The sequence below is a fragment of the Lupinus angustifolius genome, chromosome LG18, assembly GCF_001865875.1.
Source record: "Lupinus angustifolius cultivar Tanjil chromosome LG18, LupAngTanjil_v1.0, whole genome shotgun sequence".
NCBI lineage: Eukaryota > Viridiplantae > Streptophyta > Magnoliopsida > Fabales > Fabaceae > Lupinus > Lupinus angustifolius.
This window is the reverse complement of record NC_032026.1, coordinates 8,618,749-8,643,629: the sequence shown is the minus strand read 5'-3', so window position 1 is coordinate 8,643,629 and position 24,881 is coordinate 8,618,749. Positions and strand designations below refer to the sequence as shown.

Below are 24,881 nucleotides of genomic sequence, written 5' to 3'. Positions count from 1 at the left end.
TCAGTACAACCTACATGCTAAAAACATAATCACATCGGCCCTATCATATGACGAATTCTTTCGGGTATCGCAGTTCCTTAATGCAAAAGAAATGTGGGATACTTTGCAAGTTACCCACCAAGGCATGAGTGAAGTTAAGCACACTAGACTAAATGCGCTTACGCATGAGTACGAGTTATTTCGCATGCTTCCTAATGAATCTATATGTAATATGCAAAAACGTTTTACTAATGTTGTAAATCATTTGGTCGCCCTTGATAAAACTTTTACTAATGGTGATTTCTCTAACAAAGTTTTGAGGTGTCTTGGCAGGAGATGGCAACTAAAGGTAACCGCAATAATGGAATTAAATAACTTAGACAACATGTCATTAGCTACTCTATTTGGAAAACTCCAAGAACATGAAATAGAGCTAGGGCGCTTGAAATTGAATGAAGAGTCAGACAAGAACGAAATCACACTCAAGACTACAAGATTTCAAGAAGATCAAGAAAGTGAAGATTTCAGTTCAGATTCTGAGAAAGATTCTACTTCAAGCTCATCCGATGAGGAGAAAAATTCAAAAGTATTTCTTATGGCACAAGTGCATGATTTGATTAATTTTTGTTGTTTATTTAATTGAGAAAATAGAATTTAATTGATTTTGAGATTTAATCGATTGAAAAGAAGCGGTGTAGCGTGACCTTTCGAAGATAATCTGAGAAGAAAGAGGCATACAGGACGACATTATCTCCATCTTTGATTAAATCTCAAAATTACTCTATTTTTTGAAAAGTGTTTGTTCTCATGTTTTATTTATAAAGAAATGTTCAATTTTTTTATTGAAAATAATTTTTGCCATTAGTATTTTTTAGTAATGTTATTATGAAATTAGAAAGAAAAATAAAAAATAAAGTTCTTAAAAGAAGATTGTTAGTTTATTGCTACATGAAAGAGATTTTGTTGGTTTCTAGTTAATGATATTACCCAAAAAATATATTATTTATTTATTCAAAAAATAATTTTTATTTATAGACTACTCTCTGTTAGATGTCATACAAAAAACTAATTTTTTTTTATTTGGCGATCGATATTATGGTTTACAAATACAAATATAAACATACTACAAAAAAAAACCTATTTGATTATGTGTGGGAGAGAGTATGAAGCCTTACTGCACCTGGAAACGTGGCGCATGCTAGATGGTGGACCAGAAGGGTGCATGGGACGGAGTGTGGTCTTGCACACACTGGATCCCATGCTCCCACGAGATGGGGATCATGTGCAATGGGTTTTGGTGAAACCATTATGAGATTTCGCATTGTGATTGGATGATCGGGAGTCAACGCCAAAACTATGACTATCACAAATCCAACGATGGTAATTTATCCTATCGGAGGGAGCGTATGATGGACCTTGCCACACATGTACTCGATCGCTCCACCTTGGCTTTTTTCTCTCTCACGTGTATACTCTTTGTGCTTTTTTCAAAGTAATTTTATAGTGTTTCCAATGTTCACATTATATTTACGGTATAGTTTTTTTGTTCATTGTAGGCTCTATTTATAGTAAAAATTATACCATCCAATCTCTAAAATTAAGTTTTTTTAAATTTTGATTTGATAAACCTGATTGCACACATTTAGGGATTTTAATAAAACATATTTGATTCTCCCTTTTATTGCTTTATTTATTTTTTTGAAACTTGAAAATAGAATCTTCTATATATTGTTTTTCCTTTATTTTTTTGCTTACTTTGATAAATCCAAAAATTAATATAAAAGTCAACAAAAAATAGTTTTATTTATTGTTCTATTTATTTGTATTTCGAAAATATTATTTTATTATTAGTTTTAAATTTTGGTTAACCTAATCACTTAGATTTAAGAACCTTAACAACATTAATTTAGTTTTACTATTTGTTTTGTTATTATTTTATTTTATTTTTATTTTTTTGCAAAGGAAGCTTCTAAAAGGATATTCTCACTATCTTTAATTAAATCAATTTAATTATTTCGAAAATAATTATAAAAAGTTCATAAAAATAGTTTTATTACTTTTATCGAAAAATACCATAATAAATAAAATGACATTAATTTATTGTTTTTCTTTTTAAAAAGTTTTTTGGGTTTTTTCTGAGTCGGACAAAAATGGGTGTTCACATATATCAAGGGTCTTTTGGGAACCAAAATGACCCATCAGTCCCCCTTCATGGGCTTCTCTCAAAAGTAAATCTCTTACATAACTCTTAGGGATACGAAGTCTTTTGTCTTTAAAAAAGAACCTTTCATGCCTATAATAATCCTCATAGGCTGAATTCATACATTTGGCATAGGGTGTAGCAAAATCAGGGTCATGTTCATACAAGTCCTTCACACACTCGAGACCCATGAGCTTGGTCTCTAAGGTAGCAATCAAAGCATGCCTTCTTGATAAGGCATCAGCCACCACATTAGTTTTTCCCTTCTTGTGTTTAACCACATAAGGGAATTGCTCTAAAAATTACACCCACTTGGCATGTCTTTTGTTTAGCTTGCCTTGCCCCTTTAAATATTTAAGTGATTCATGATCACTATGAATAACAAATTCCTTGGGCAGTAGATAATGTTGCCACGTTTGTAAGGCCCTCACTAGGGCATATAGCTCTTTATCATATGTAGAGTAGTTAAGGGCGCAGCTCCCCCAACTTCTCACTAAAATAGGCAATAGGATGCCCATCCTACATTAGCAAAGTCACAATTCCCACATTGGAAGTATCACACTTAATTTCAAAAGATTTTGCAAAATTTGGTAATCTAAGTATTGGGGCTTGTGTGAGCTTTTATTTTAGCCTCTTGAAGGTTTCTTCTTGCTTTCATTTAGAGGTTCAGCCAAGGTACTAAAATCCTTGACAAACCTTCTATAAAAGCTAGCTAGTCCACGAAAGCTCATTACATCGGTGGTACTTTTTGTGTAGGCCATTAGCCTTTATCTTTTCAGGATCTACGTGTACCCCATTAGAACTGATTATGAAACCAAGGAATATCACGTGATCAACACAGAAGCTGCACTTCTCAAGGTTAGCGTATAGCTTCTCTTTCCTTAATATAAGCAAAACACTTTTTAGGTGTTCATAATGTTCATTAAGACTCTTGCTATATATAAGGATGTCATCGAAGTACACTACAACAAATTTCCCAAGGAAATCTCTTAGAACATGGTTCATAAGCCTCATAAATGTGCTTGGCTCATTAGTTAAGCCAAAAGCATAACCAGCCACTCGTACAAGCCATATTTTGTTTTAAAGGTTGTTTTCCACTCATCCCCTTCCCTAATCCGAATTTGATGGTAGCCACTCTTCAAATCCACTTTGGAAAAGATGCAGGCCTCATGTAATTATTCTAGGAGATCATCCAATCTAGGAATGGGATGTCTATAGTTGACTGTGATGTTGTTCACGGCCCTACAGTCAGTGCACATCCTCTAGGCTCCATTTTTCTTTGGGACTAGGATGACTGGGACGACACAAGGACTTAGACTTTCTTGGACCCATCCTATGTGCATAAACTCCTCAACTTGTTTTTGTATTTCGTGAGTTTCTTGAGGATTGCTCCTATAGGCAGGCCTATTGGGCAAAGAAGCACCGGGAATCAAGTCAATATGATGTTCTATGCCTCTCAAAGGTGGAAGACCACTGGGGACTTCTTCAGGGAACACATCATTGAACTCATTCAAGAAGTCTTTCAAGAATTAAGGCAAAGTAGCCTTATCAGTAGTTGTGCTATTCAAGCAAAAGCTTTTGCACAAAAGTAAGTACATGGGCTGCCTTGTGACCAAGGCATGTTTGACTTCACCTTTTCTGGCAAAATAGCTCTTTTTAAGATCCCTTCGATCATTCTTTTTTACTTGACTAGAGTCTAGGGTTTTAGTCGTTGCCTCCTTCTTTTCTTGGTCTATCTTTTCTTTCAGCCTACGCTGATCATCACTCACTTGTTTTGGAGGATAAGACCATTTTATGATTATTATGCATAAATGTGTGTTTATTAGAACGACCCTCATGGGTGGCATTCTTATCGTACTTCTATGGCCTGCCCAAAAGCATATAGTTGGCCTCCACGTTGACCACATCACAAATGACTATGTCCTCATATTTTCCAATAGTAAAAGGAACATCAACTTGTTTATTCATGACCATCTCCCCAACATCACTAAGCCATTGCAACCTATATGGTGTTGGGTGTGCCTGGGTGTTAAGCTTTAACTTAGACACCAATCTTGTACTAACCACGTTAGCACAACTCCCTCCATCAATGATGAGGGTACAAACATTACCTTGTACAAGGCAGCAAGAATAAAATATGTTCTCTCTTTGATTCTCCTCATGATCTCGGTTTTGACTCCCAATGAGCCTTCTAACCATGAGTATATCATCATCGAGCATATAAAGATCATCCTCACTATCATGTTCATCATCACTAGATGCCTCAGATTGAGACTCAATATCTCCATTTAGGACAATCATAGTTCTTCTCGTACGGCATTGAGAAGCAATATGGCCACGCCCCAAACATTTGAAGCACTTTATGTCACAACTCCTTTGGTTTGGATCTAGGGGCTGTTTGCCTTGGGACTTGGTTGTCCCCAAGGTCTCCTTAATGTTAGGGCCACTCTCTTTTGTTGCATTTCCCTCCTTCTTAGATTTGCCCTTCCAAGTATTAGATGGATACTTGGTTGTTCAATTAGAGGAGTACTTAGACTTCCTCCTCTTGAGTTGTTTTTCTACCTTAATGACCTTTTGGACATGGCCATCTAACTCAACATAAGGCTGCAGCTCCACAACATCCTGAATTTCAGGGTTAACCCCTGTAGGAATCGAACCACTGTAGCTTCTCGGTCCCCATGAAAGTTAGACCTAAGTAGGGCCAGCTCTATCTCCTTGAAATACTCATCAACTGATTTGCCTCCTTGAGTTAGTCTTTACAATTTATTGTGCACATCTCTTTGGTAAGAACTAGGGACAAATCTCCTCCTCATCACCTTCTTCATCTCTCCCCAAGTGTTTACTACTTCCTCACCATATCTCATTCTCTCCTTTTGGATCTGGTCCCACCATACCATAGCATACTCCTTAAATTCTAGGGCAACAACCTTCACCTTTTTCTCCTCACTATAATGGTGACATTCAAACACTTGCTCCATTTTTAACTCCTACTCATGACAGACCTCTGGGTTTTTTAGTCCTAAGAATGTAGGGACTTTTATTTTGACCCCCTCTAACCTATCCTCCCTCCTCCTTTCACCACGACCTCCTTCCTCACAACCACCCTCAAAATCATCCTCCTCATACCTCTATCTCCTATAGCCTCCCTCATACTCATCATTCTCATGTCTACCTCTCCTCTCACCACGACCCTCATCCTCCTCACGCCTCCCTCTCCTATCTCTACTCCTCCTCATATGGTCTACATCACTACTAGAATCACCCTCCAACCTCCTAACATTTATTCTCATTTGATCCATTTTCCTTTGTAAGGCCTGAAATTGGGTGCTTATCATAGGATGTAGCACGGTTGTCCTTGGTGATAATGGAGAACCACTATATTCTGGACTAGCCATAATATCACTCTCCTTACTTTTCTCTCAAGTGTCCAAGTGCTTCACTCTCTCACTTTTCTCTCAAGTGTTTAAGTGTGTCACTCCCTCACTTTTCTCTCAATTTTTCTCCTTTGATTCTTGAGTGAGTCAAGTAATCAAGTTAAGTATCAAAAACGTGTGACAAGTTCACAAGATTACCAATTGATTTGGTTTTTGGCTCGGCTTAGATGTGTGTAGGGTATAGGGTTGTGTTTGGGTTTGTTTGGGGTTGATTTGTAGGTTTAGGGTTAGGTTTTGGTCTCAAGTTTTTTATTTGGTTTTAGGGTTAGGGTGTGTATTCGGGTTGTGTAGGTTTTGTGGTTGATGTTTATATTTTGGATGATTTGTGTTTGGGTATGATTTGTTTTTGTAGGGTAGGTCACGATTTTATGGGTTGTGGGATGATTTGGTTTATGTGTTTTTGTGGTTAAATTTGGATGTGTTTAGGCTATGGTTTTGGTTGTTTGATTCGGCAAAAGAAAAGAATTTTAGTAGTAGAATAATAATTTAGTATAAGAAAGAAATTTAGTAGAAGAGAAGAACTTTTGAATTGAATTTGCACTTGTAGTTTTGTCCCAAATTCAATGTCTTAGTCTTATTTTGATAAAGATATTCTTTTTGTGACTTTGAGGCAAGAACTGAGCTCTGATGACCACTTGATGACAACCTCTTTATGGATTGTCTTTGTTGAAGGATCATTTCTTGTTAAAGTCTTTGATAGATTGATGATTTGGATTGTGTTTATTATTTGCTTTGAAGGATTATTATCCTTGTATGTGCCTCAGTTGGCTTTGTAGGATTGCTTGTAAGACTTGTAAAATTTTGATGAATTGCTAGCGGAAGTAATAAAGTGAATTGGAATGATGATTGATGATGAATGTGTGTATGGGTGGTTGCGGTTGTAATGGAGTGAAGTGGATGGATGCTCACGGTTTTGGGAGATGGTGTTTAAGTGTTTAGTAGTTGTTTAAGAATATGGATGGGGAATTGAAATGGATTGGCGCCACAAACAATGGGATGTTTGATAAGCCTTGTGAAGTTCGCCACAAGAGAATGATACTCTTGATAAGACCAAGGTTATTGGCTCAACCAAGAAGCTAGGAGAAAACTCACTAACAATGGTTGTTTCAAAATAAAATTCAATGTAATTTATTAATGAGTGCATTCCATTCATATATAGCGAATATAAATAACTTGGGTTGAATCACCCTTGACAAAAGATTGAAAATATTGAAAAGATAAAACGTAATCTAATCTAATTTTTAATCTAATCTTCCTTGGTGAATTCGGTTGGCTCATCTTTCCTTTGATTGGCCAAATTCCTTGGTTGTTAGATCCTTGAATTTATGAGCTTTGAATGTTGGAAAATGAGGTTGATCTCTTGCTAGATGATATTCCTTGTAGGATCAAATCTCCTACAATATAGCATGTGACTTTGAGCTCTCCTCTTCACCTCCTACTTTCTAGTCGTGTAGGTTCTAGGGTAGATTAGGTTCTTTGCCTTGTTCTTGCTCTACCTCCTTGCTCCCTTATGATATCTCCAATTGGTCGTGCACTCCTGAAAGAAAAAGGATACTTAAATTAAAACCAATGCATCTAAATGACATCAATTTAAAAGACATAATTAAAATTCCTAAGCTAGTGTGGGTTTCAGACAATTTCCCACTTATTTAGGGTCCTAATTATTTATGTAAGAACTAAAGAGAGTCAAGGTGGTTCCTCCCTTAAACTGTGGTCCTCCTTGAGTTCTTCACTTAGGCTTATGCAATTTAAGACCTTCTTCTCTTGCTTGGTCCCATTTGCACTGGTCTCCATGGTGGAAATTTTAAGTTGCAGAAGTGCTTCTGTGGCCTTTTTGGTCTTTGCTCTAGTTATAGGACTGAGTCCAAGTTCAAAAATTAAACTGACGAACTTCTTATCCCTAATATGCACCGTTGAATAAAAATTAGATGGTATAGATTTTAATTTCAACACATTAAAGCAAAACACAAATTAAAATCTAAGTCATTTAATTTTCTTCTATAACCCAAAATAATAATAAGAGATTCTCTTCAAGTTTACATTACTCCTACAATCTTTTTCCTTTTGTTTTTTATTTAGTTTAATCAAAAGGAAAATGATATAGTCTTTTATTAAATCTTTCTACAAATCATTCCACTTCATTAAAAAATGATATATATTACCAAGTGATAGTTGGAGCATATGTTTCTTCTCAATTATTGTTTACCATAAAATTTTGAAAAAAATTATCTGAAGAGCATTTGGTGAGGAATGGAATAGACCCTATCAACCTCATCTCACAAAATCCATGTTGAATATAATATACAACAAACTGCTTCATTCATTCTGAAAGTCACCACTCACCAGCGCTTTATAAAGATCATAGAAGGAAATAATGGCATTGCATTGTATCACAATAAATGAAGGTATTGGATAACAAGTCAACCTGCATCACATATGATAACAATTTTGTCAAGTCATGATGAAAGGATACCTTAATTTGAGAGTACATTTGTTGTTTCACAGGTTGTGTTACTGAATATATCATTCACTTGTGATTGGTTGAAAAAATATATTTAAGTTAAAAATTAATAATTAACTATTCTTCTAACCGATCACAACTAATAACATTAACTATGAAACAACAAATGTATACTCCTTAATTTCAGGAATTAGTGCAGGAGGAGAATCACATTGATAAATTTAAATAATTAATTTAATGTTTTAAATATATAATCTTTGGATGGGATAATTCTAGGTCAAGTTGGATCAGCTAAGGTTTATCACTTATCTAACCCCTAAATATAGATCGAACTAAATTTTGAAGTCATACTTGACTCTGGACAAGAATACTTACCCGACTCTAAATATGGAGTATACTAGCTTTTGAATCTAAATTTAATTTAGTTATAAACTCAATTAAATATAATGTGTTTCTGTCTTAGATAAAATATTCTTAATATTATTTATTCTTATATATACATAATTTTGCTGAAATTATATAACGCAAATATTTGTAAAACATTTGAATATATGTATATGGTGAAAAAGATTAAAGAACAATGACATGAAATGATGTAGGTACAACAAAAATGCCCTATATCACTAGCAAAGTCAAATTCTTTTTTAAATATGACATTCTATTAGTAGATATGTAACTGAAAACAAATACAAAAATCTACTTTAGCTAAAAAAATATTCTTACTTTGTACACAATTAAATAAATGCATATAGACATAAACTTGAGGTGAACAAAAGTCGAATTAATAATGGTAAAAGGTAAACTTTTATTCAATCTTTAAAATATTACGAGGACATTTGTGACAAATCATTCATTAGAACCACTTATTTTATTTCTAGAAATCGATATGATAATTTATGATCGCCCCTTTTCTCATAAATTTTGTCATTAATCTTTAACAATTAATAAAAATATATCTTATTAATAAATAATTAATATAAGTTTCATTTAATAATAATTAATTAATATTTTTTAATAATAAATCAGGAATGATCAAGGTAATAAAATATATTACCAATAATGAGTAACTAAAAATAAGTTATCAAATATTTTAATTTTTTAAATAATAATAGGATCATTGTTTACACTGCACTTAAAAAACAAGTTACCAGCAAGGATAAGAAAGTAGTAGTGGAGAAAGGTTGGAGTAATAAATTATTTTAAATTAAGAAATTCAAACAAGGCCAGTTTAATTACACTTTTCTCATTATATAAAAGCTCATTCAGAAAATATTAAAGTCACAATTCACATTAATTTCCATACCCCTTATCAGCACAGACTGATTTTAATTATTTAATTAATTATTGTTTAGCTTAAACAAAGAGGTGGTGAAAATGTACAAGAAATAGCTGGTAAACTTAGAACGAAAAACTTTTGTTTAACATTTTGAGAATTCAATCATTCATTCATCTCAACAGTGTCAAAAAGAGTTGTAACTCTTAACTGTCATAAAAACTACACTACTTCTCAAAGAAAGGTCTTCTGGAGATGCAATTGATTATTTTTATTTATATTTTCAATAATAAAAATATAATTTTATGATAAGCAAAAAGATAAAAGTATTATTACATATTGTATTTTATGTGTTATTGTGTGACATTTGTCTCAACGTTCTTATCCTTCCATTCAACCTATTCAATTATATTATGTTGAAAATATATTAATGAACTTTATATTGCTAGAGACTAAATTTCCGGTGAATAATGTTTACCACTAAATCAATTATTTATTCATAGGTAAATAGATAAATAAATTTGAGATAAATAATACTCCAAACTATTTAATATACACATATTAAATATTTTATATTGTGTCCTTTTTAGAAGACAGTTTTTGGACTTATTTATATGATCTTTTGAAAAATCCATGTACAATAAATGAATTTATTACTAAATATCATTATTTACTCAAACAATTTGATTGAAAGATAAATTAATTTAGTTTATATAATGAATGGTAGTTTAAACTATTATACATTTATTAACAAATTTGATGTTGTTTTTAGTTTTTAGTTCTCTAAGTGCATGAAAGTATAAAAAATAATGTTACAAAAATGATTATCTCCTAGTAATTAAGGAATATTATATTTTAACCAAAAAATGCCTTATTTATTTCCTAAGGTATAAAATTAACTACAAAATAATATGTATAATTACTATTTGGAATAAAATTATAATAAAAAGGTTATATTATCCATTAAATATATAAAATAACAAAAGTAATGAAATGAACTGAAAGTGTGTGATTGTATTTGTGTCCCATCTCACATCTTCTCAAATATGAGGGTGGAGTAAAAATGAATAATAGTATATTATTTATTTGTATTTAAACAAAAATAAATTAAACTAATAATTAAATGAATAATAAATAATATAAAAAATTATTACACTATCTTTAATATATGTTTTACTTCAAAATGTGATAACTATTATAGTAAAAAATGGCATGTGTGATTCTGACAAGTCAACAGAACTAAGTAGAGACAGAAAGAAAGTAGTCATAGCATTATGAACATTATTACCATCCCAGGAGACTCATCCAATAACAAATTCAGACACTCATCAAATGTAATAATCAAACTTCAACACAATGCTCACTAACCTCTCACCACGGCGTCGATCTTCTTACGCCGCCTACTCATGCGCCGTCATCTCCGCCATCCTCCTCCTCCTCTCCCTCTCTCTCCTCTACTCTCGCCTCTCTCCCTCTAACTACCCCCTTCACAACACTCATTCCCACACCACCACCACCACCAACAACGACGACAACAACAACGACGATCTCAACACCAATGACCCTATCGATGAATTCGATATCATCGACGATCAACAACAACAGCAAATTGACGATTATGCCCTTCACCAACTTTCCGCTCATTACTTCTTTGATCCTCTCACTTCCTCAATTCGCAGCTCCTTCAAGAAATCTCCCTCTATCCACCAATCACGTTCTGCTGACGTGTACTCCGGTGAGGACGGTTATAATTCTGCGCTGAAACTTATCCTGGGCTTGTCCGCAGAGGATTCTCGCTCTAAGACCGCGTTTGCCTCTGATGACATTCCCGTCGATGATGACGTCAGAAGAAAAAGCGTTGAGGTTAGAGGAATCGAGGACGCGCTTTTGTTGAAGGATTCTCCGTTGAGGGAATTGTGGGGAGATTGGTTTGATAAGAAGAGTGTTTTTCTTAGGAAAGATAGAATGTTTAGGTCTAATTTTGATGTTTTGAATCCCTTGCACAATCCAATGCTTCAGGATCCCGACGCAATCGGCGTCGCCGGGTTCACTAGAGGCGATAGGATTGTGCAGAAATTGTGGTTACATGAGTTTAAGAGAGTGCCATTTCATAGTAAGAAGAAGGTTAGTAGTAAAAAGGGTAATGTTGATTCAACAACTTTGCCTGTAGTAGCCGCAGAACGAAGGACTTTGAAGGATAGTTATGTGAGTAAAAAGAATTCTGTTAGTGGAGGTTTGAATTTGATGAGTGAAACAAGGAATGAGATTCGGGATCATATATATGCAGATGGTAGCAATACTTGGGGATATTATCCTGGATTGCCACTGCATTTGAGATTTAAAGAATTTATGGATGCGTTTTTCAGATTGAACAAATGCAGTATGAGGGTATTTATGGTGTGGAATTCACCTCCTTGGATGTTTAGTGTTCGGCATCAGCGTGGCATCGAGAGTTTGCTCTCTCATCACCCTGATGCATGTGTTGTGGTGTTCTCAGAGACCATCGAGCTTGATTTCTTCAAAGATAGCTTCGTCAAAGATGGGTAATTCATAATTATCGTCATCTTTAGTCTAACTTGCATTGCTTTTCAAGTGCATTGTTGTATTTGTTTGAGTTTCGCTTTTTAAAAGCTATGGTATTATTGGTTTAATTTTGCAGTTACAAAGTTGCTGTTGTTATGCCAAATCTTGATGAACTGCTCAAGGGTACACCTGCTCACATTTTTACTTCCGTCTGGTTTGAATGGAGAAAGACAAAACTCTATTCTACTCATTATAGCGAGCTTGTTCGTCTTGCAGCTTTGTACATGTAAGTTTGCTTTGTTTTATTGGTTAGTTGCTCGAAATTGCTTAGGTCTAAAGTAATTTTATCATGTATTCAACACGTTGGTTGTGTTGGTGATGGTATTTACTTCAACTTTGCTGTTTGTTAATTGGAGTAAGCAGTGAATTGACTACCTCTGATGTTTACTTTGAGGGAAAAGTATGATCAATTTTGTTGATGATATTTTCTTTTGTTTTTCAGGTATGGTGGAATCTATCTAGACTCAGATATCATAGTTTTGAAGCCAATTTCTGCCCTTAATAATTCTGTTGGCATGGAGGATCATGTAGCTGGAAGTGCTTTGAATGGTGCTGTGATGGCGTTTGAAAGGCACAGGTATCATTAGCCTGTTTTTTTAACTTTCCAGAATTTGTCCATTCTGGAAAAATGTGTTTCAAGGAAGCTACTAAAATGAGAGTCATGAATGTCCTAATTGTATTTATCATGGACACTAGTGTGATATAGAATATCCCTAATATCCTGCAGTAAACTAGCCTTATATTACATCTCTTGAGGAGATCTGTAATATCAAATGTCAGCAGACACCATCGGTGAAGAAAATAAATGATATTACAGAAAATCATTTCTCAGTTGACACAATAGCTGTAACACCTATGGTCAGTTCAGATTGAAGAAGGAAAGCTAAAGCAAAACACTGGAACTGGTGTACTAAATCACACTGTTGTTTAACTTAATAAGCCAACTGCAACATTCCTCTATGAACTGTGAAATTTATGAAGATAGAAACAGAAACAAAAGCAGTTCTGATAAAGAATGAGATTTTATTTGGTGTTGCGTTCACTTTTAAATGTGTCAAGGCCAGTGTTGGAGTTCTATTTTAGACAGATATCATCAATTAGCTGATGGTTGAAAAATCGATTCTGTTTTTTCTCATGAATATGAGATTGAATGAAAGATGCAAATCTTTTATCTGAAAACAGATCATGAATTTCTAGCCTTAGTCACAAATCACACATATGCATAAAGCATAAATTTGAAATATTATATGACCAAAATTTGAGGTTAATCTATGAACATTCTGATTGAAATGTTCTGTTGTCATGCCTTTTTGTAATAAATTTGAATAATGAAGTAGAGTGATAGTTGCTAGATCAATTAATTTGTTTCGCATAGTACAGCACTTAACTTTCTATTAATTATTCGCTCCACACAGTCCATTCATAAAGAAGTGCTTGGAAGAGTTCTATACAACATATGATGATACCAAATTGAGATGGAATGGTGCTGATCTATTGACAAGGGTTGCAAATAAATTTTTAGGAGAGGAGAATAACTCTATTAAACAGTTGAAGTTGAAAGTGGAACCCTCTTATATCTTCTTCCCTATAAGCTCTGGGAATATCACAGGGTAAGCCTAAATTTCTCCGGATCCATTGCAAAAGCATTTATGACTTGGAGTTTATTAGAAATACTTGTGGAGGCATTTTTCACTGTTTGGCTTTACTGCTCAAGTCCAATTTGGAGAGTGATACTGCCTTATACTGCAATGCTGTTTTGTTTATTTTTGTTTCTGTGCTCATCTTACTTAAATGAATTAAACTTTGTACAGATACTTCACTGCACCAGCAACAAAAACTGAGAAAGCTCAGCAAGATGTTCTGCTTGAAAAAATACTGCAGGAATCATTGACATTTCATTTTTGGAACAGCTTGACATCTTCTCTCATTCCAGAACCAGACAGCCTTGTGGCTAGGCTTATGAATCAAGCTTGTATCAGATGTTTGGAATTACTATAAATTTTAACATACACCAAATCTGTCACGAGCTTCCATAAAGAAACAAAGCAAAATGTTATTCGTTTCTTTTGTTATTATTGCACATTATTCTTTAAGACTCTGGAACTCGCTTTGTCTCTGTTTTCAGTCAGAAACAAAGCAAGATCATTCTTATCTTAATGGTTGAATAGGATCACACCAGTTTATTTTTATTTGCATCAAAGTGTGTTTGAACCAACATGAAAATTCACAGTTGGAGACGGTAATTGAAATCCATCTCTAGCTTTTTATGATTAAAATTCCTTTCACTAGGAATAAATTTTGAAAAAAATAAAGATAACTATTATATCTTAAATTAAGCACTTTAAAATTAAAGATATTAACCAGTTTTCATACCGTAAATTAAAGACCCACCAGTTCAACACAGTCACAATATTAAATTTTAGAAGACTAATGACCTGGTTATATCTCAAAATGTCAGAAAGAAATAAAAAAGTCAAATTAGGACGAATATTTGGAACAATTTTAGTCCCGATAAAGAATTATTTTGGGACACTTCTTTGAGTTTTTATTTATAGATAAAATTGGTATAAAAAAAATATTATAAGGAACAAAATGAGTATTCGATTATCTCTCTTAATAATTATTTTGTCTTTAACGTTTTTTTTTTTGTCAATATTTGATGTCGAACACACTTAAATTCTTCAATTAAGCTCATAAATTGCTTTGATCTCGTCAAACAAGTGGTATTAAAATCAAATGATTATTGGTTGTGAATCTATGTCTAAGGAGGCATAATATAGAAGTTATGTGACATAATATTAATATAAACATATGAAAAAGCTCTTAGAAGCAATGATACAAGCATGTGAAGAAGTTCTCTTTACGACATAGAATGGTGGAAAGGAAAACAAATCTATTCTCACAAACCCTACAAACAAATAACATTACTTCTTCTAAATTGTTGAAAAGGTGTCATCTTCAAATTTCAATACATTTTTTAAAATCAGTGCATGTATCTCTATACAAACCTAATATTTCACAATATTTTGTTCTCATGAAATGCCACCCACCCCCACACACTCACCCACCCCAATTTCTAGTTTCTACTTTCTATTAATGTCTTTCCTTTTTAGCGGTATTCAAATGTAGCAGCCGGTGACATCAGAACCGTTAAGCATAAACACGTGTTATCATACCTTCAAATCATTCCCATGTACACAAAAAGTCAATCTTTCTTATAAATCATGTTCTGTACGAGATTACTATGCCCCATAAACTCTTTCTCTCTCTCTCACTTTCACTACAACTATAAGGTCAACAAGGTATACATCTTCCAACAATTAATCTATTCTTGTGAAAATTGTTGGCTTTTATGTATTTCGTTCATTCCACTATTATATGCTTTTTCTAGGTGTTATTTATAAGTATACTTTATTTGTTATTATGAGAGAATGGCGATGATGATGATGATGATCCTTCTTCTGAATAGAATAGATTCTGGTTTGGATGTTAATCTAAGTCAAATTTTCCCACTGATGAAAGGTTCCTACTTTTTGTTTATTTTGTAGACAGAAGTGTCATTAACTATGAAGTGAATTAATAGGGAAACTTAATTGTGAAGGAAAAGATAAAAGCTTGACTAGAATGTGTTATACAAGTATACTATTGAATGTGTGGCATGATAGGCATCCTTTATAAAATAAAACTAAAGGGTATATTGTCTTGGCGCAACAGTAAGGTTGTTTGACTCATGATATCGAGGTCGTGAGTTCATAGCCCATAACTACCCTCCTCCCTTCTAAGGGTAAATCTGCTTACATATATCATCCTCATATAACTGCTTTTAGAACTGTTTGAAGATTTGGTGGTGTGATTTGTTCTTAAATTATCTACTGTTTAGTATATTGTAGAAATGGCGCAATCTGCATTGGATGAGATATCAAACTCTGGTGCTTTTGTGAGGACTGCTTCCTCATTCCGCCAAATCATTTCAAGAGACTCAAATTCCCAATTTCCAGCAGAGTCAGGAAGGTATCATCTTTATGTATCTTATGCTTGTCCTTGGGCTTCTAGGTGCCTTGCTTACTTGAATCTTAAAGGGCTTCATAAAGCTATCAGTTTTTCGGTTAGTAGCCTTCATATCGAATATTTTCGTATAGAATAGTTACATTAGCTATAGTTCCTAGCTGAGTTTGTTATCTGTCATGTGTAATAATCAGTCTGTCAAACCTATCTGGGGAAGAACTAAAGACTCAGATGAACATATGGGATGGGTTTTTCCTGATTCACCGAATGAGGTTCCAGGAGCTGAACCTGATATGTTGAATGGAGCAAAAAGTATTAGGGAACTTTATGAAATTGCAAGTACAAACTACACTGGAAAATACACTGTTCCTGTATGTTTTTTTATTGAAGATCAACTGTTTTTGTTCATGATTTGTATTATTTACTTTTACTAAGGTGTTTATTATTAACTAATGGATTTTGATCTGCACAGGTTCTGTGGGATAAGAAACTTAAGACAATTGTTAACAATGAGAGCTCAGAGATAATCCGCATGTTTAACACTGAATTCAACAATATTGCAGAAAATCCAACCTTGGACTTATATCCTACTAATTTGAAAGCTCAAATTGATGAGACTAATGAGTGGATATATGACAGTATAAACAATGGTGTTTATAAATGTGGGTTTGCAAAGAAGCAAGAACCATATAATGAAGTATGTAAAAGCTTCTTCTTTTTAAAATTTTGTTTAGGGATAGTTAATACTTCAATGTTTACATTCACTAAAAGATTGCTGTATTTAGCCTATTGAATCTGTTCATTCGGTTCTATGTGCAGGCTGCAAAACAATTGTATGAAGCCTTGGACAAATGTGAGGAAATACTAAGCAAGCAGCGCTATATATGTGGCAACGCACTTACGGAAGCAGATGTTCGCTTGTTTGTCACTCTCATTAGATTTGATGAGGTATAAAATGTGTTATTGAGCATTTATAGTTATGTTTGAATAATCTTATGTTTCTTTCATGGTAGTTGTATCACACAAACCTGCCCATGTGTGCTTGATGCTATACATAGCCGGACCTAAACCTGTATAAAAGGTGAAGGTTGTGTTAGGTAGTCGACATTAACAACCAATGTAAAACTTTGTCGAATCTCTATGATAGTTTGATTATGCAAACCATCCACTCAAATAACCATCTTATTGAGTAAAGGGCCATAGAGAGACATCAATATTCACATACCTAAGTTAGTACATAGTGAGTGGAGAGCTGGTGTCTAGGGGATTGTTTTCAAAACACAAAAATTAAGAGTTAATTTTAAAACCATATTTCTTGTAATAGCTTGGAGTTTGTACTGTCAAATTTCATATTTTTGGTTTTGGTCTCCAAATTTTACAAAGTTCTGCCTCTGAGTTAATATTAACAAAGGAAAGATCTACCTATTCTGTTTTGGAACTGAATCCTCTTAAATATCTGTTTCAAGTCTTAACCTCTTTTTATCTATGTTTATCTAAAAACTATTTGTATATCTGTAATCTTTGCATATAAAGAGTCTTCCAAAGTGTAAACAGAAAAGTAAGATTTTCAATTTCCTGTAGTTTAAAATTGTCAGTTGGTGCAAAAATGTCAACTTTTCAAATTTCTACTACATTCTTATTCTAAACTTCAGGGTATAATAACAGTGGTGAGTAATTTTCTTTACAAAACTTCACTTTCTTGTAGTTATTTATTGGTCCTTATTAGATGAGTACTTAAAGGATCACCTTTAAAAAATGATTATGCTAAAGGCAAAAGCTCTGAAGTGGAAATGGAAATTTGAATGGTTTTCCCTAATTACCAGATCATTTTGATGGTATTGTAGGAATATAAATTTAGCTTCTCATTATGTGATGCCTTATTATTAAGTTGGCTTTTTTTTTTGTATAAGCACGGGTATCCCCTCACTATTAATCTCTTTTAGGGTGTATGACTGCCCCTTCCAATAAACTTCGCTCCCAAGAATTGAACTTTGGTCTTTTACCTAATATGATACATAACGATCCAGTGAGACCTTATACCACTAGACTAATTTAGTTAAGTTGTCTTTCGATGTCATGTAATGGTTTATTATTTTGGGGCTCATTTTTGCATTCTATCCATTCCAAACATTTTTTATTGAGTTTTGAGTAATTTAACCTTTGCTACAATTGCAGGTTTATGCAGTTCACTTCAAGTGCAATAAGAAACTACTTCGTGAATACCCAAATCTCTTCAACTATACTAAAGACATATTCCAAATTCCTGGCATTAGTAGCTCAGTGAACATGCAACATATAAAGTTGCATTATTATGGAAGTCACCCTTCTATCAATCCATTTGGGGTAGTTCCTCTGGGGCCAGATATTGATTATTCTGCTCCTCATGACAGAGACAGGTTTTCTACATAGGTTTTTGTTTGTACACATGTAAGATTTATGACAAATTTTCTGTATCTTTTGAAGGGTTGTTGTTTATTGAAATAATGCAGAAACAACTATGGTTTGGGTATAACACATTTCCAAAATAAAGTGGGACAAAAGGGTGTGTATAATACTTCTAAGCCATGGATAATAATTATATTTTTTGAATATGGACTTTTGGGCCTTTATGCCTATGAAAAATGTAATAGTAATGCAAGCTTTTAAACTGTGATTTGAGGTTTTAAATAGTTGTCTCCCTGAATTTCTGTATATGAATTCCAAAACTAATTAACATGAAGTGTAATGTTTACTACACAAATTTACACATGCACCACTTTACATTTGTTAAGTTTTCATCATATGATCATAACTGATTTTATTTTATTTTCTTTTCAGTAGGTTTCACTCTAATTTTGTCACTTAGTTTTTTTTAACATATCTCTCATCTATTAAGTGAAGAACTAATCTGTATGATTATTTCTCCTAACAAATGTCACTTTAACAAATTGAATATTAACATTTGGCATTGTATGATATTAGGGGATGGGAGACTTTGCACCATTAGATTAGTTCAGGTAATTTCATAGCTTTAAAAGTGAAATGGATATTAGTCTTTTTTTGTGTGTCTCATTGATGTCTCAATTTAATTAAAAGGTGTTACCTAATTAAAAAGAAAAATTATAAAAATAACAATTATCTTTTTTATATTACTTAGTAAAATGTGATTGATTTGAGATAGAGAGACATGTGATATTGTTTTTGAATGTTAAATAGACACTCACCAATTACCTCTTATATCAGATTGACACTGGGTGCATTTCATTTTTTTTCCGTTTTCTTCAGTCTAATTTTATATTGACAAAGCCATTGCATTTTCTTTTCCTCTATGTGGCTTATCTAGGATGTAAATGTAACTTTGCTATGTTGGAGACATATCTTAAAGTAAAAGGGTGAATCTCATGATTCAAAGTCATTGTTAAGTTGTAATAAGGTAATGAGCTCATGTACACACCTAGAACTATTTATTTTGAGTTAGCCTAATGGAAAGGGGAATGTTGCAAAAAGAAAGCAAAAAAAAATGTAATGACATATATATTATTCTATTTATATTTATAATGTCATCTTTACCTATCAAATTAAGAGTAAAAACTAATAAAACGGTGCAAATAGGTGTAAAAATTAAACTTCGATTGTCTCAAATAAGTAAGAGGGTAAGATGTTGTTGTATCCACATAAATTTGCTAATTCAGCTTTACAATATAAAATTACTAATTCAAGTTGGTTTTCAAAAGATTTTTCAAAGTGTTGTTGGTTTGTGGAAAACTTTTGAATAATAAAAGTGTTGGATTTTAGATATGGGATTGACTCAATATTTACAGTAAATTGGCAAGTAATTATGAATGAAATAGTTATAGTTTCACACAATGTTTGACCTCCATTACATTAAGAACTAATGTTTTAGACTACTTAGCAATTCATGAAATAAAGCTTAAACCTTAAACACAATATTAATTAATGATTATGATACATATGTATAACTCTGTGTCTAGTAACTATGCAAATGAGTTGAGATTAATGCAAACCCTCAAATGTGTTAGCCGCCAATGTTTTGGTCTATAGTAATACTTTACCAAAATTAGATCTATGTCTAGTAATTAACTTGATAAAATTATGATTTATGAATCATCAAATGTGCCTCTGTATCTAGTAACACACACCATCAACTTTGAGAGTTTCCAATGCAAATATGAATTTATGTCTAGTAAACACATGAACAAAGGCATTCATTATGACAATTAAAGATGCAACTACGTCTACCTTTATGCATAAAGGATGAATTATTTGCTTAGATTATTGAACCAAGATTTCGCATCAAGGTTCTTTTCATAAAATCAGACTATGCATTTTGTCAAACACTTAGTAAGCATTAAGAATAAAGCAAGAAAAATTCATAAAAATCATATAATTTTCATTCATAAATTTGAATTACAAAATACATAAAACAATCATAGCTAAGAAACAATTTAATTACATAGTTTCATACATAACTTCGATATAAATGGAATTTTGAATTTGAGTTCAAGAAGATGTGTCAATTTCTTCATGAACATCAATTTTCCTCATTATTCGTATTTCCTAACCTTTACATCCTAAATTCAACTTACATAAATTACACACTAAGAAGACTAGAAATCATACTAAAGTTACATAAAATTGGCTCCTAACTCCCTAGGTGTATATCTCATAAAGTATCAAAACTCTCTATATATATTCTAAGTCTCCAAATGCTCTTTTTATGTTTCTGGATTTAGGCTCTAGCGCTCAGTGCAACTTCATTCAATTCATACCCTTCGCCTTACTTCATCCACGCTTAGTGTGGCTTCCCATGCTTAGCACCACCATGCTGAGCGTAATGGAGCTGCTTAATGGCTTTTGCATGCTTAGCCCAATTTGGCACATTCTCGGCCTAATTCATCCTTTTTCAACCTGAAATATATAGAAGGACTTGAAAAATGGGATTAGTACAATTTATCATCAAAATTTCAACTATGATTACATATATAAACTAAGTATTTAGAACCAGAAAGTGCTAAATTAACCTTATGGATTAAGGTAATTTTGACATTTAACAAAAACATCACTTCCCTCCTAAGCTTAGACATGTAATATGTAATCGTATTCCATTCTATGTAGATATGCTGAAGACGGGCGTCACAATTCCTCCTAAGTAGCCCACAAATGTTATGAAGTATACTAGCAATAGGATCCAAACGAATCTTCACTTTCTCAGTAATCATATGGATAGCTTTCACTTTCCAATATAATATGTGGATGACCTAACTTCCAAGTTAACTTGAGACCATGCTCAATGGTCAGAAGATCAGCTTGGATAGAAGAGTCAATTCCAAAATGACTACGAAACTAGATAATTAAAGACCGTCTTGATAATAAATAACATCATCTACTCTAATTTATTGATCACAAAGGTTGGAGTTACCATTCACATTAAGTTGAACCTTTAGTCGAAGATGTCGGGCAAATACCTTTGGCTGCCTTGGTGGTTAGACTCCATCACTACAATCATTATTGCAAGTTAATGGAAGTTACATTTCATTCATCAAACTTACACACTCATGGTGGGAGTAATGAAATAAATATGGGGTTATGAAATTAATGTAATAAATTAGGAGGTTACATTTTGTGATCACAGAGACAATGAAAGGACATTGCTACCTACACACTAATATGAGAATTTTGATGATGAGTTTCTCAGGGGTTAGTAATGAGGAGCTTTTGTTTTCCAATCATTTTTTTTTTCTTAATCCAATTATGCAACTTTTCAGCTTAAACTGATAACTTAATGAACATAAGTATGTTTAAAGTAATTTCTTTATCCAGATTATACTCAAAAGTAGTTTGGATGATGAATTTATCTGTTTTAAAACTTTTGATTTAATCCATATCTTTTGATATTATATAAAGAGTATAATATCTATATATTGTCAGTGTAAAGATTTATACACGTTCATTTATATATATCTTTTTCTCTTGTATAAAATTCAAATAATTTATTTGTATTTTTTTCACTTTGTCATTAGTGTAATATCTGTTAGTATAAAAATTTATACATAATCAATACATTATTTATTATTCATTTATATTACAAGTAAGTAAAATGAAAAAATAAAACACTAACATATTAGACTTTTTCTATATGATAAAGTATATTATTGAGAATGTGACTCAATATGATAAGCTAAATGATTAGTTTATCAAATTCACTTTCCAAAAATGACATCTCTTCTATTTTATCTCTTTTATTATGATCATTAAACAAGATGTCATGTGATCATATGTAACATGAAAATTGTACATTTATTTGTTAAACATATATTTGGTATTGTAATATATAATAATTTTTTTACACAATTGAGGAAATAATCATAATTTTTTATAACAGAGTTTAACTAATTCAATTAAGCCATTTTCCATTATCGTATTTTTTATTAAAATAATAAAGAGTAAATTACACTAACATCCCCTGAGTTTTAGTGAAATTATACAAACCACCCCTCACTTTTCTACACATGCACAACCCTCTCCTAGTTTTTATACTTTCATTATCACCCTGCATAAGAAATAAGTGTAATCTTTTAAACAAAAAATGTGATAAATGCAATTAAGTTAAACAAAACATGATATATTATGTAGACAAGTCTACATAATATACAAATCAATGTATCTTTATTATTTTTTGTTGGAAAATACATCAACAATTCTAAAGAAATATTGTTTAAATCGCTCTTATAATATAGTGTAATGAACAAAAAATAATAAAGAAATATTGACTCATATATTATTTGGACTTCTCTCCACAATATATCATGTTTTGTTTAATTTAATTGCGTTTATCATATTTTTTGTTTAAAATATTACACTTATTTCTTATGCAGAGGTGGTTATTTTTTGTTTAAAATATTACACTTATTTCTTATGCATGGTGATCAATGTAATAAAAGTATAAAAATTAGGGGAGGTTTGTGTAGGTGTAAAAAAGTGAGGAATAGTTTATGTAATTTCACTATAACTCAGGGAGTGTCAGTGTAATTTACTCATAAAAAAATCTATAAAACGAGACAACAGCCATTTATATCGATCTGACTTTATGTCCCCCTGTCCAGTCATCTATTATCCACACACATTATCTTCATATTATTTGTCACATCATATTTTCAATTTTCAATCATCAAATCATATATCTTCCAATTCAAATATTATATTATTACCACAAAGACTTTGAAAATATTTCTTCCATATCAATCAATCTTACACCCATCTATGGTGCGCTTGCGTTATCATGAACGATATTCAACCATAGAGGCATAGAAAAATAAGATCAATTTTCTGAAAGGCTGAACCATTTAATTTAATATTATATATAAATATATATGTTTAAAAAAACAGTGAAAAAGAAGCTAGTATGAAAAAGTTACTGATCTTTCTGAAAGATCAGCCAGCTTGGCTAGGTGACCATGACAAAATATCATATAATATAACACCAATAAGATATTCAAGAATATACCTTTCAAGCAGAAAAAGTGTAATATATATATCTATTAGGGTAAAGATTTATATATATATCATTTACCATTTATTTATATTGTTTTTTAAAGAGTTAATGATAATTAAATATGAATAGTAGATAATACAAATGTATAAACTTATACATTATTAATACATATAAAATTGGTCTCACATTCTTTCTATATTTCAAGCTTACATGTTTATGCACTTGTCTTTATCATATAATATTTTTTTTTGTTTTCGATGAGTATCCTTGCACACTGAAGATAATCTTATTCGAGCTGGAAACATCTATAAGTATGTGAGGTTAATTCTCCTAACAAATATTTTTTTTATCCATAAAACTCAAATATGAAATATTGCTTAAGGAGAATAACACTTGAACCAATGTACATTTGTTTGTCATGGAGTATTTGATTATTTAAAACATATTTTGTGAATAAAATATATAAAAAGGGTTCTCTTTACCGTTTTAGGTGGATTTTTTTGGAAAGCGTCAAGAAAGCAATTATTGTATTAGTATATATAGTCCAAAGCTGGGCTCCACCACAATTAGGTGTCTCGCGCATTTTAATATGCCCTGGACGCTTGTCCAATTAGAAAAATTATTAGATGATGTAATATTCATCGTCTTAATCATTTGTAATAAGACATTAGTCCAGCAGATTAAGGTTTTGCTAATTTTCAGAAAAATTAAAAAGTTAAAAATTTAATTCTTTAGAATGATATTTGTTGAAAGTGATATTCATACATTTGAAAGGAATTAATTTTTTTATAGGGTAAAATATCTCTTAATAATACTAAAAGTTATCTACCTTACTAATTTGGAATAAAAAACTACTTTTAAATTATTTGTGTATTATTATTGATCGGAATGTATTATAATATTATGAGTATTCGTTTTAGGCTATGTAATAATTTATCATTCAAATGTCCTTGCCAAGATGGAAGGAAATAGTGTGAACTGAATATGGGGGTAAAGGAGAGAAGAATTGAAATACTATTTCATACACTTAAATTTCAACACTTATAAATTAGGTACTTGTATGTTAGTATAACGTTTCATTAAATCCTCATATACGGTATTATGTTAAATGTTAAAAGTTCGATTATTAAAAGTAATACTTTCTGAGAAGGACATCACGCAACTAAAATGGATTATTTCCATACTAATCGACCCTTTACCCAACCGATGATGAAAACACTTAGCTCAATTAGGCAAAGAGCCAACGATGCTGATATCCCACCAAACATGTAGTGGAAAAAGCTTCTATGCTGTGGAGCTTGGCTTAACACTCAATTGATGAAGCCTGATTCTGACTCCTCTGAACTATTGGAATAGCCAGAAATTTAAGGCACCCCACCTTTCCTTTTCTGTTTGGCTAAGATTAATTTTATGAAATTACCTCTTTACCTTCTTTTTTGTATTGAGAATGTAGA

At 32.2% G+C, this 24,881-nt stretch overlaps 2 protein-coding genes across 8 annotated transcripts; both read left to right on the top strand.

The window, feature by feature from the left end:
- LOC109332991 (glutathionyl-hydroquinone reductase YqjG) lies at positions 489 to 18,602 on the top strand. 5 transcript variants are annotated; one of them, XM_019568202.1, is made up of 6 exons: positions 489 to 494; positions 15,821 to 16,035; positions 16,130 to 16,306; positions 16,408 to 16,632; positions 16,755 to 16,883; positions 18,111 to 18,602. In XM_019568202.1, the coding sequence occupies exons 2-6, from the start codon at positions 15,823 to 15,825 to the stop codon at positions 18,342 to 18,344; spliced, it is 978 nt and encodes a 325-aa protein (XP_019423747.1). In that variant the 5' UTR covers positions 489 to 494; positions 15,821 to 15,822; the 3' UTR covers positions 18,345 to 18,602. The 5 variants fall into 5 exon arrangements, with proteins under 5 accessions (XP_019423747.1, XP_019423743.1, XP_019423745.1 ...); XM_019568198.1 differs by lacking the exon at positions 489 to 494 and adding an exon at positions 15,115 to 15,232 and having other exon boundaries at positions 15,811 to 16,035; XM_019568200.1 differs by lacking the exon at positions 489 to 494 and adding an exon at positions 15,131 to 15,232.
- On the top strand, positions 10,622 to 14,035 carry LOC109332990 (uncharacterized protein At4g19900). Of its 3 annotated transcripts, none has more exons than XM_019568197.1 (6): positions 10,622 to 11,048; positions 11,088 to 11,890; positions 12,007 to 12,156; positions 12,373 to 12,507; positions 13,346 to 13,540; positions 13,742 to 14,035. In XM_019568197.1, exons 1-6 carry the CDS (start codon positions 10,704 to 10,706, stop codon positions 13,926 to 13,928), a joined length of 1,815 nt encoding a protein of 604 aa, XP_019423742.1. In that variant the 5' UTR covers positions 10,622 to 10,703; the 3' UTR covers positions 13,929 to 14,035. The 3 variants fall into 3 exon arrangements, with proteins under 3 accessions (XP_019423742.1, XP_019423741.1, XP_019423740.1); XM_019568196.1 differs by having other exon boundaries at positions 11,082 to 11,890; XM_019568195.1 differs by having other exon boundaries at positions 10,622 to 11,890.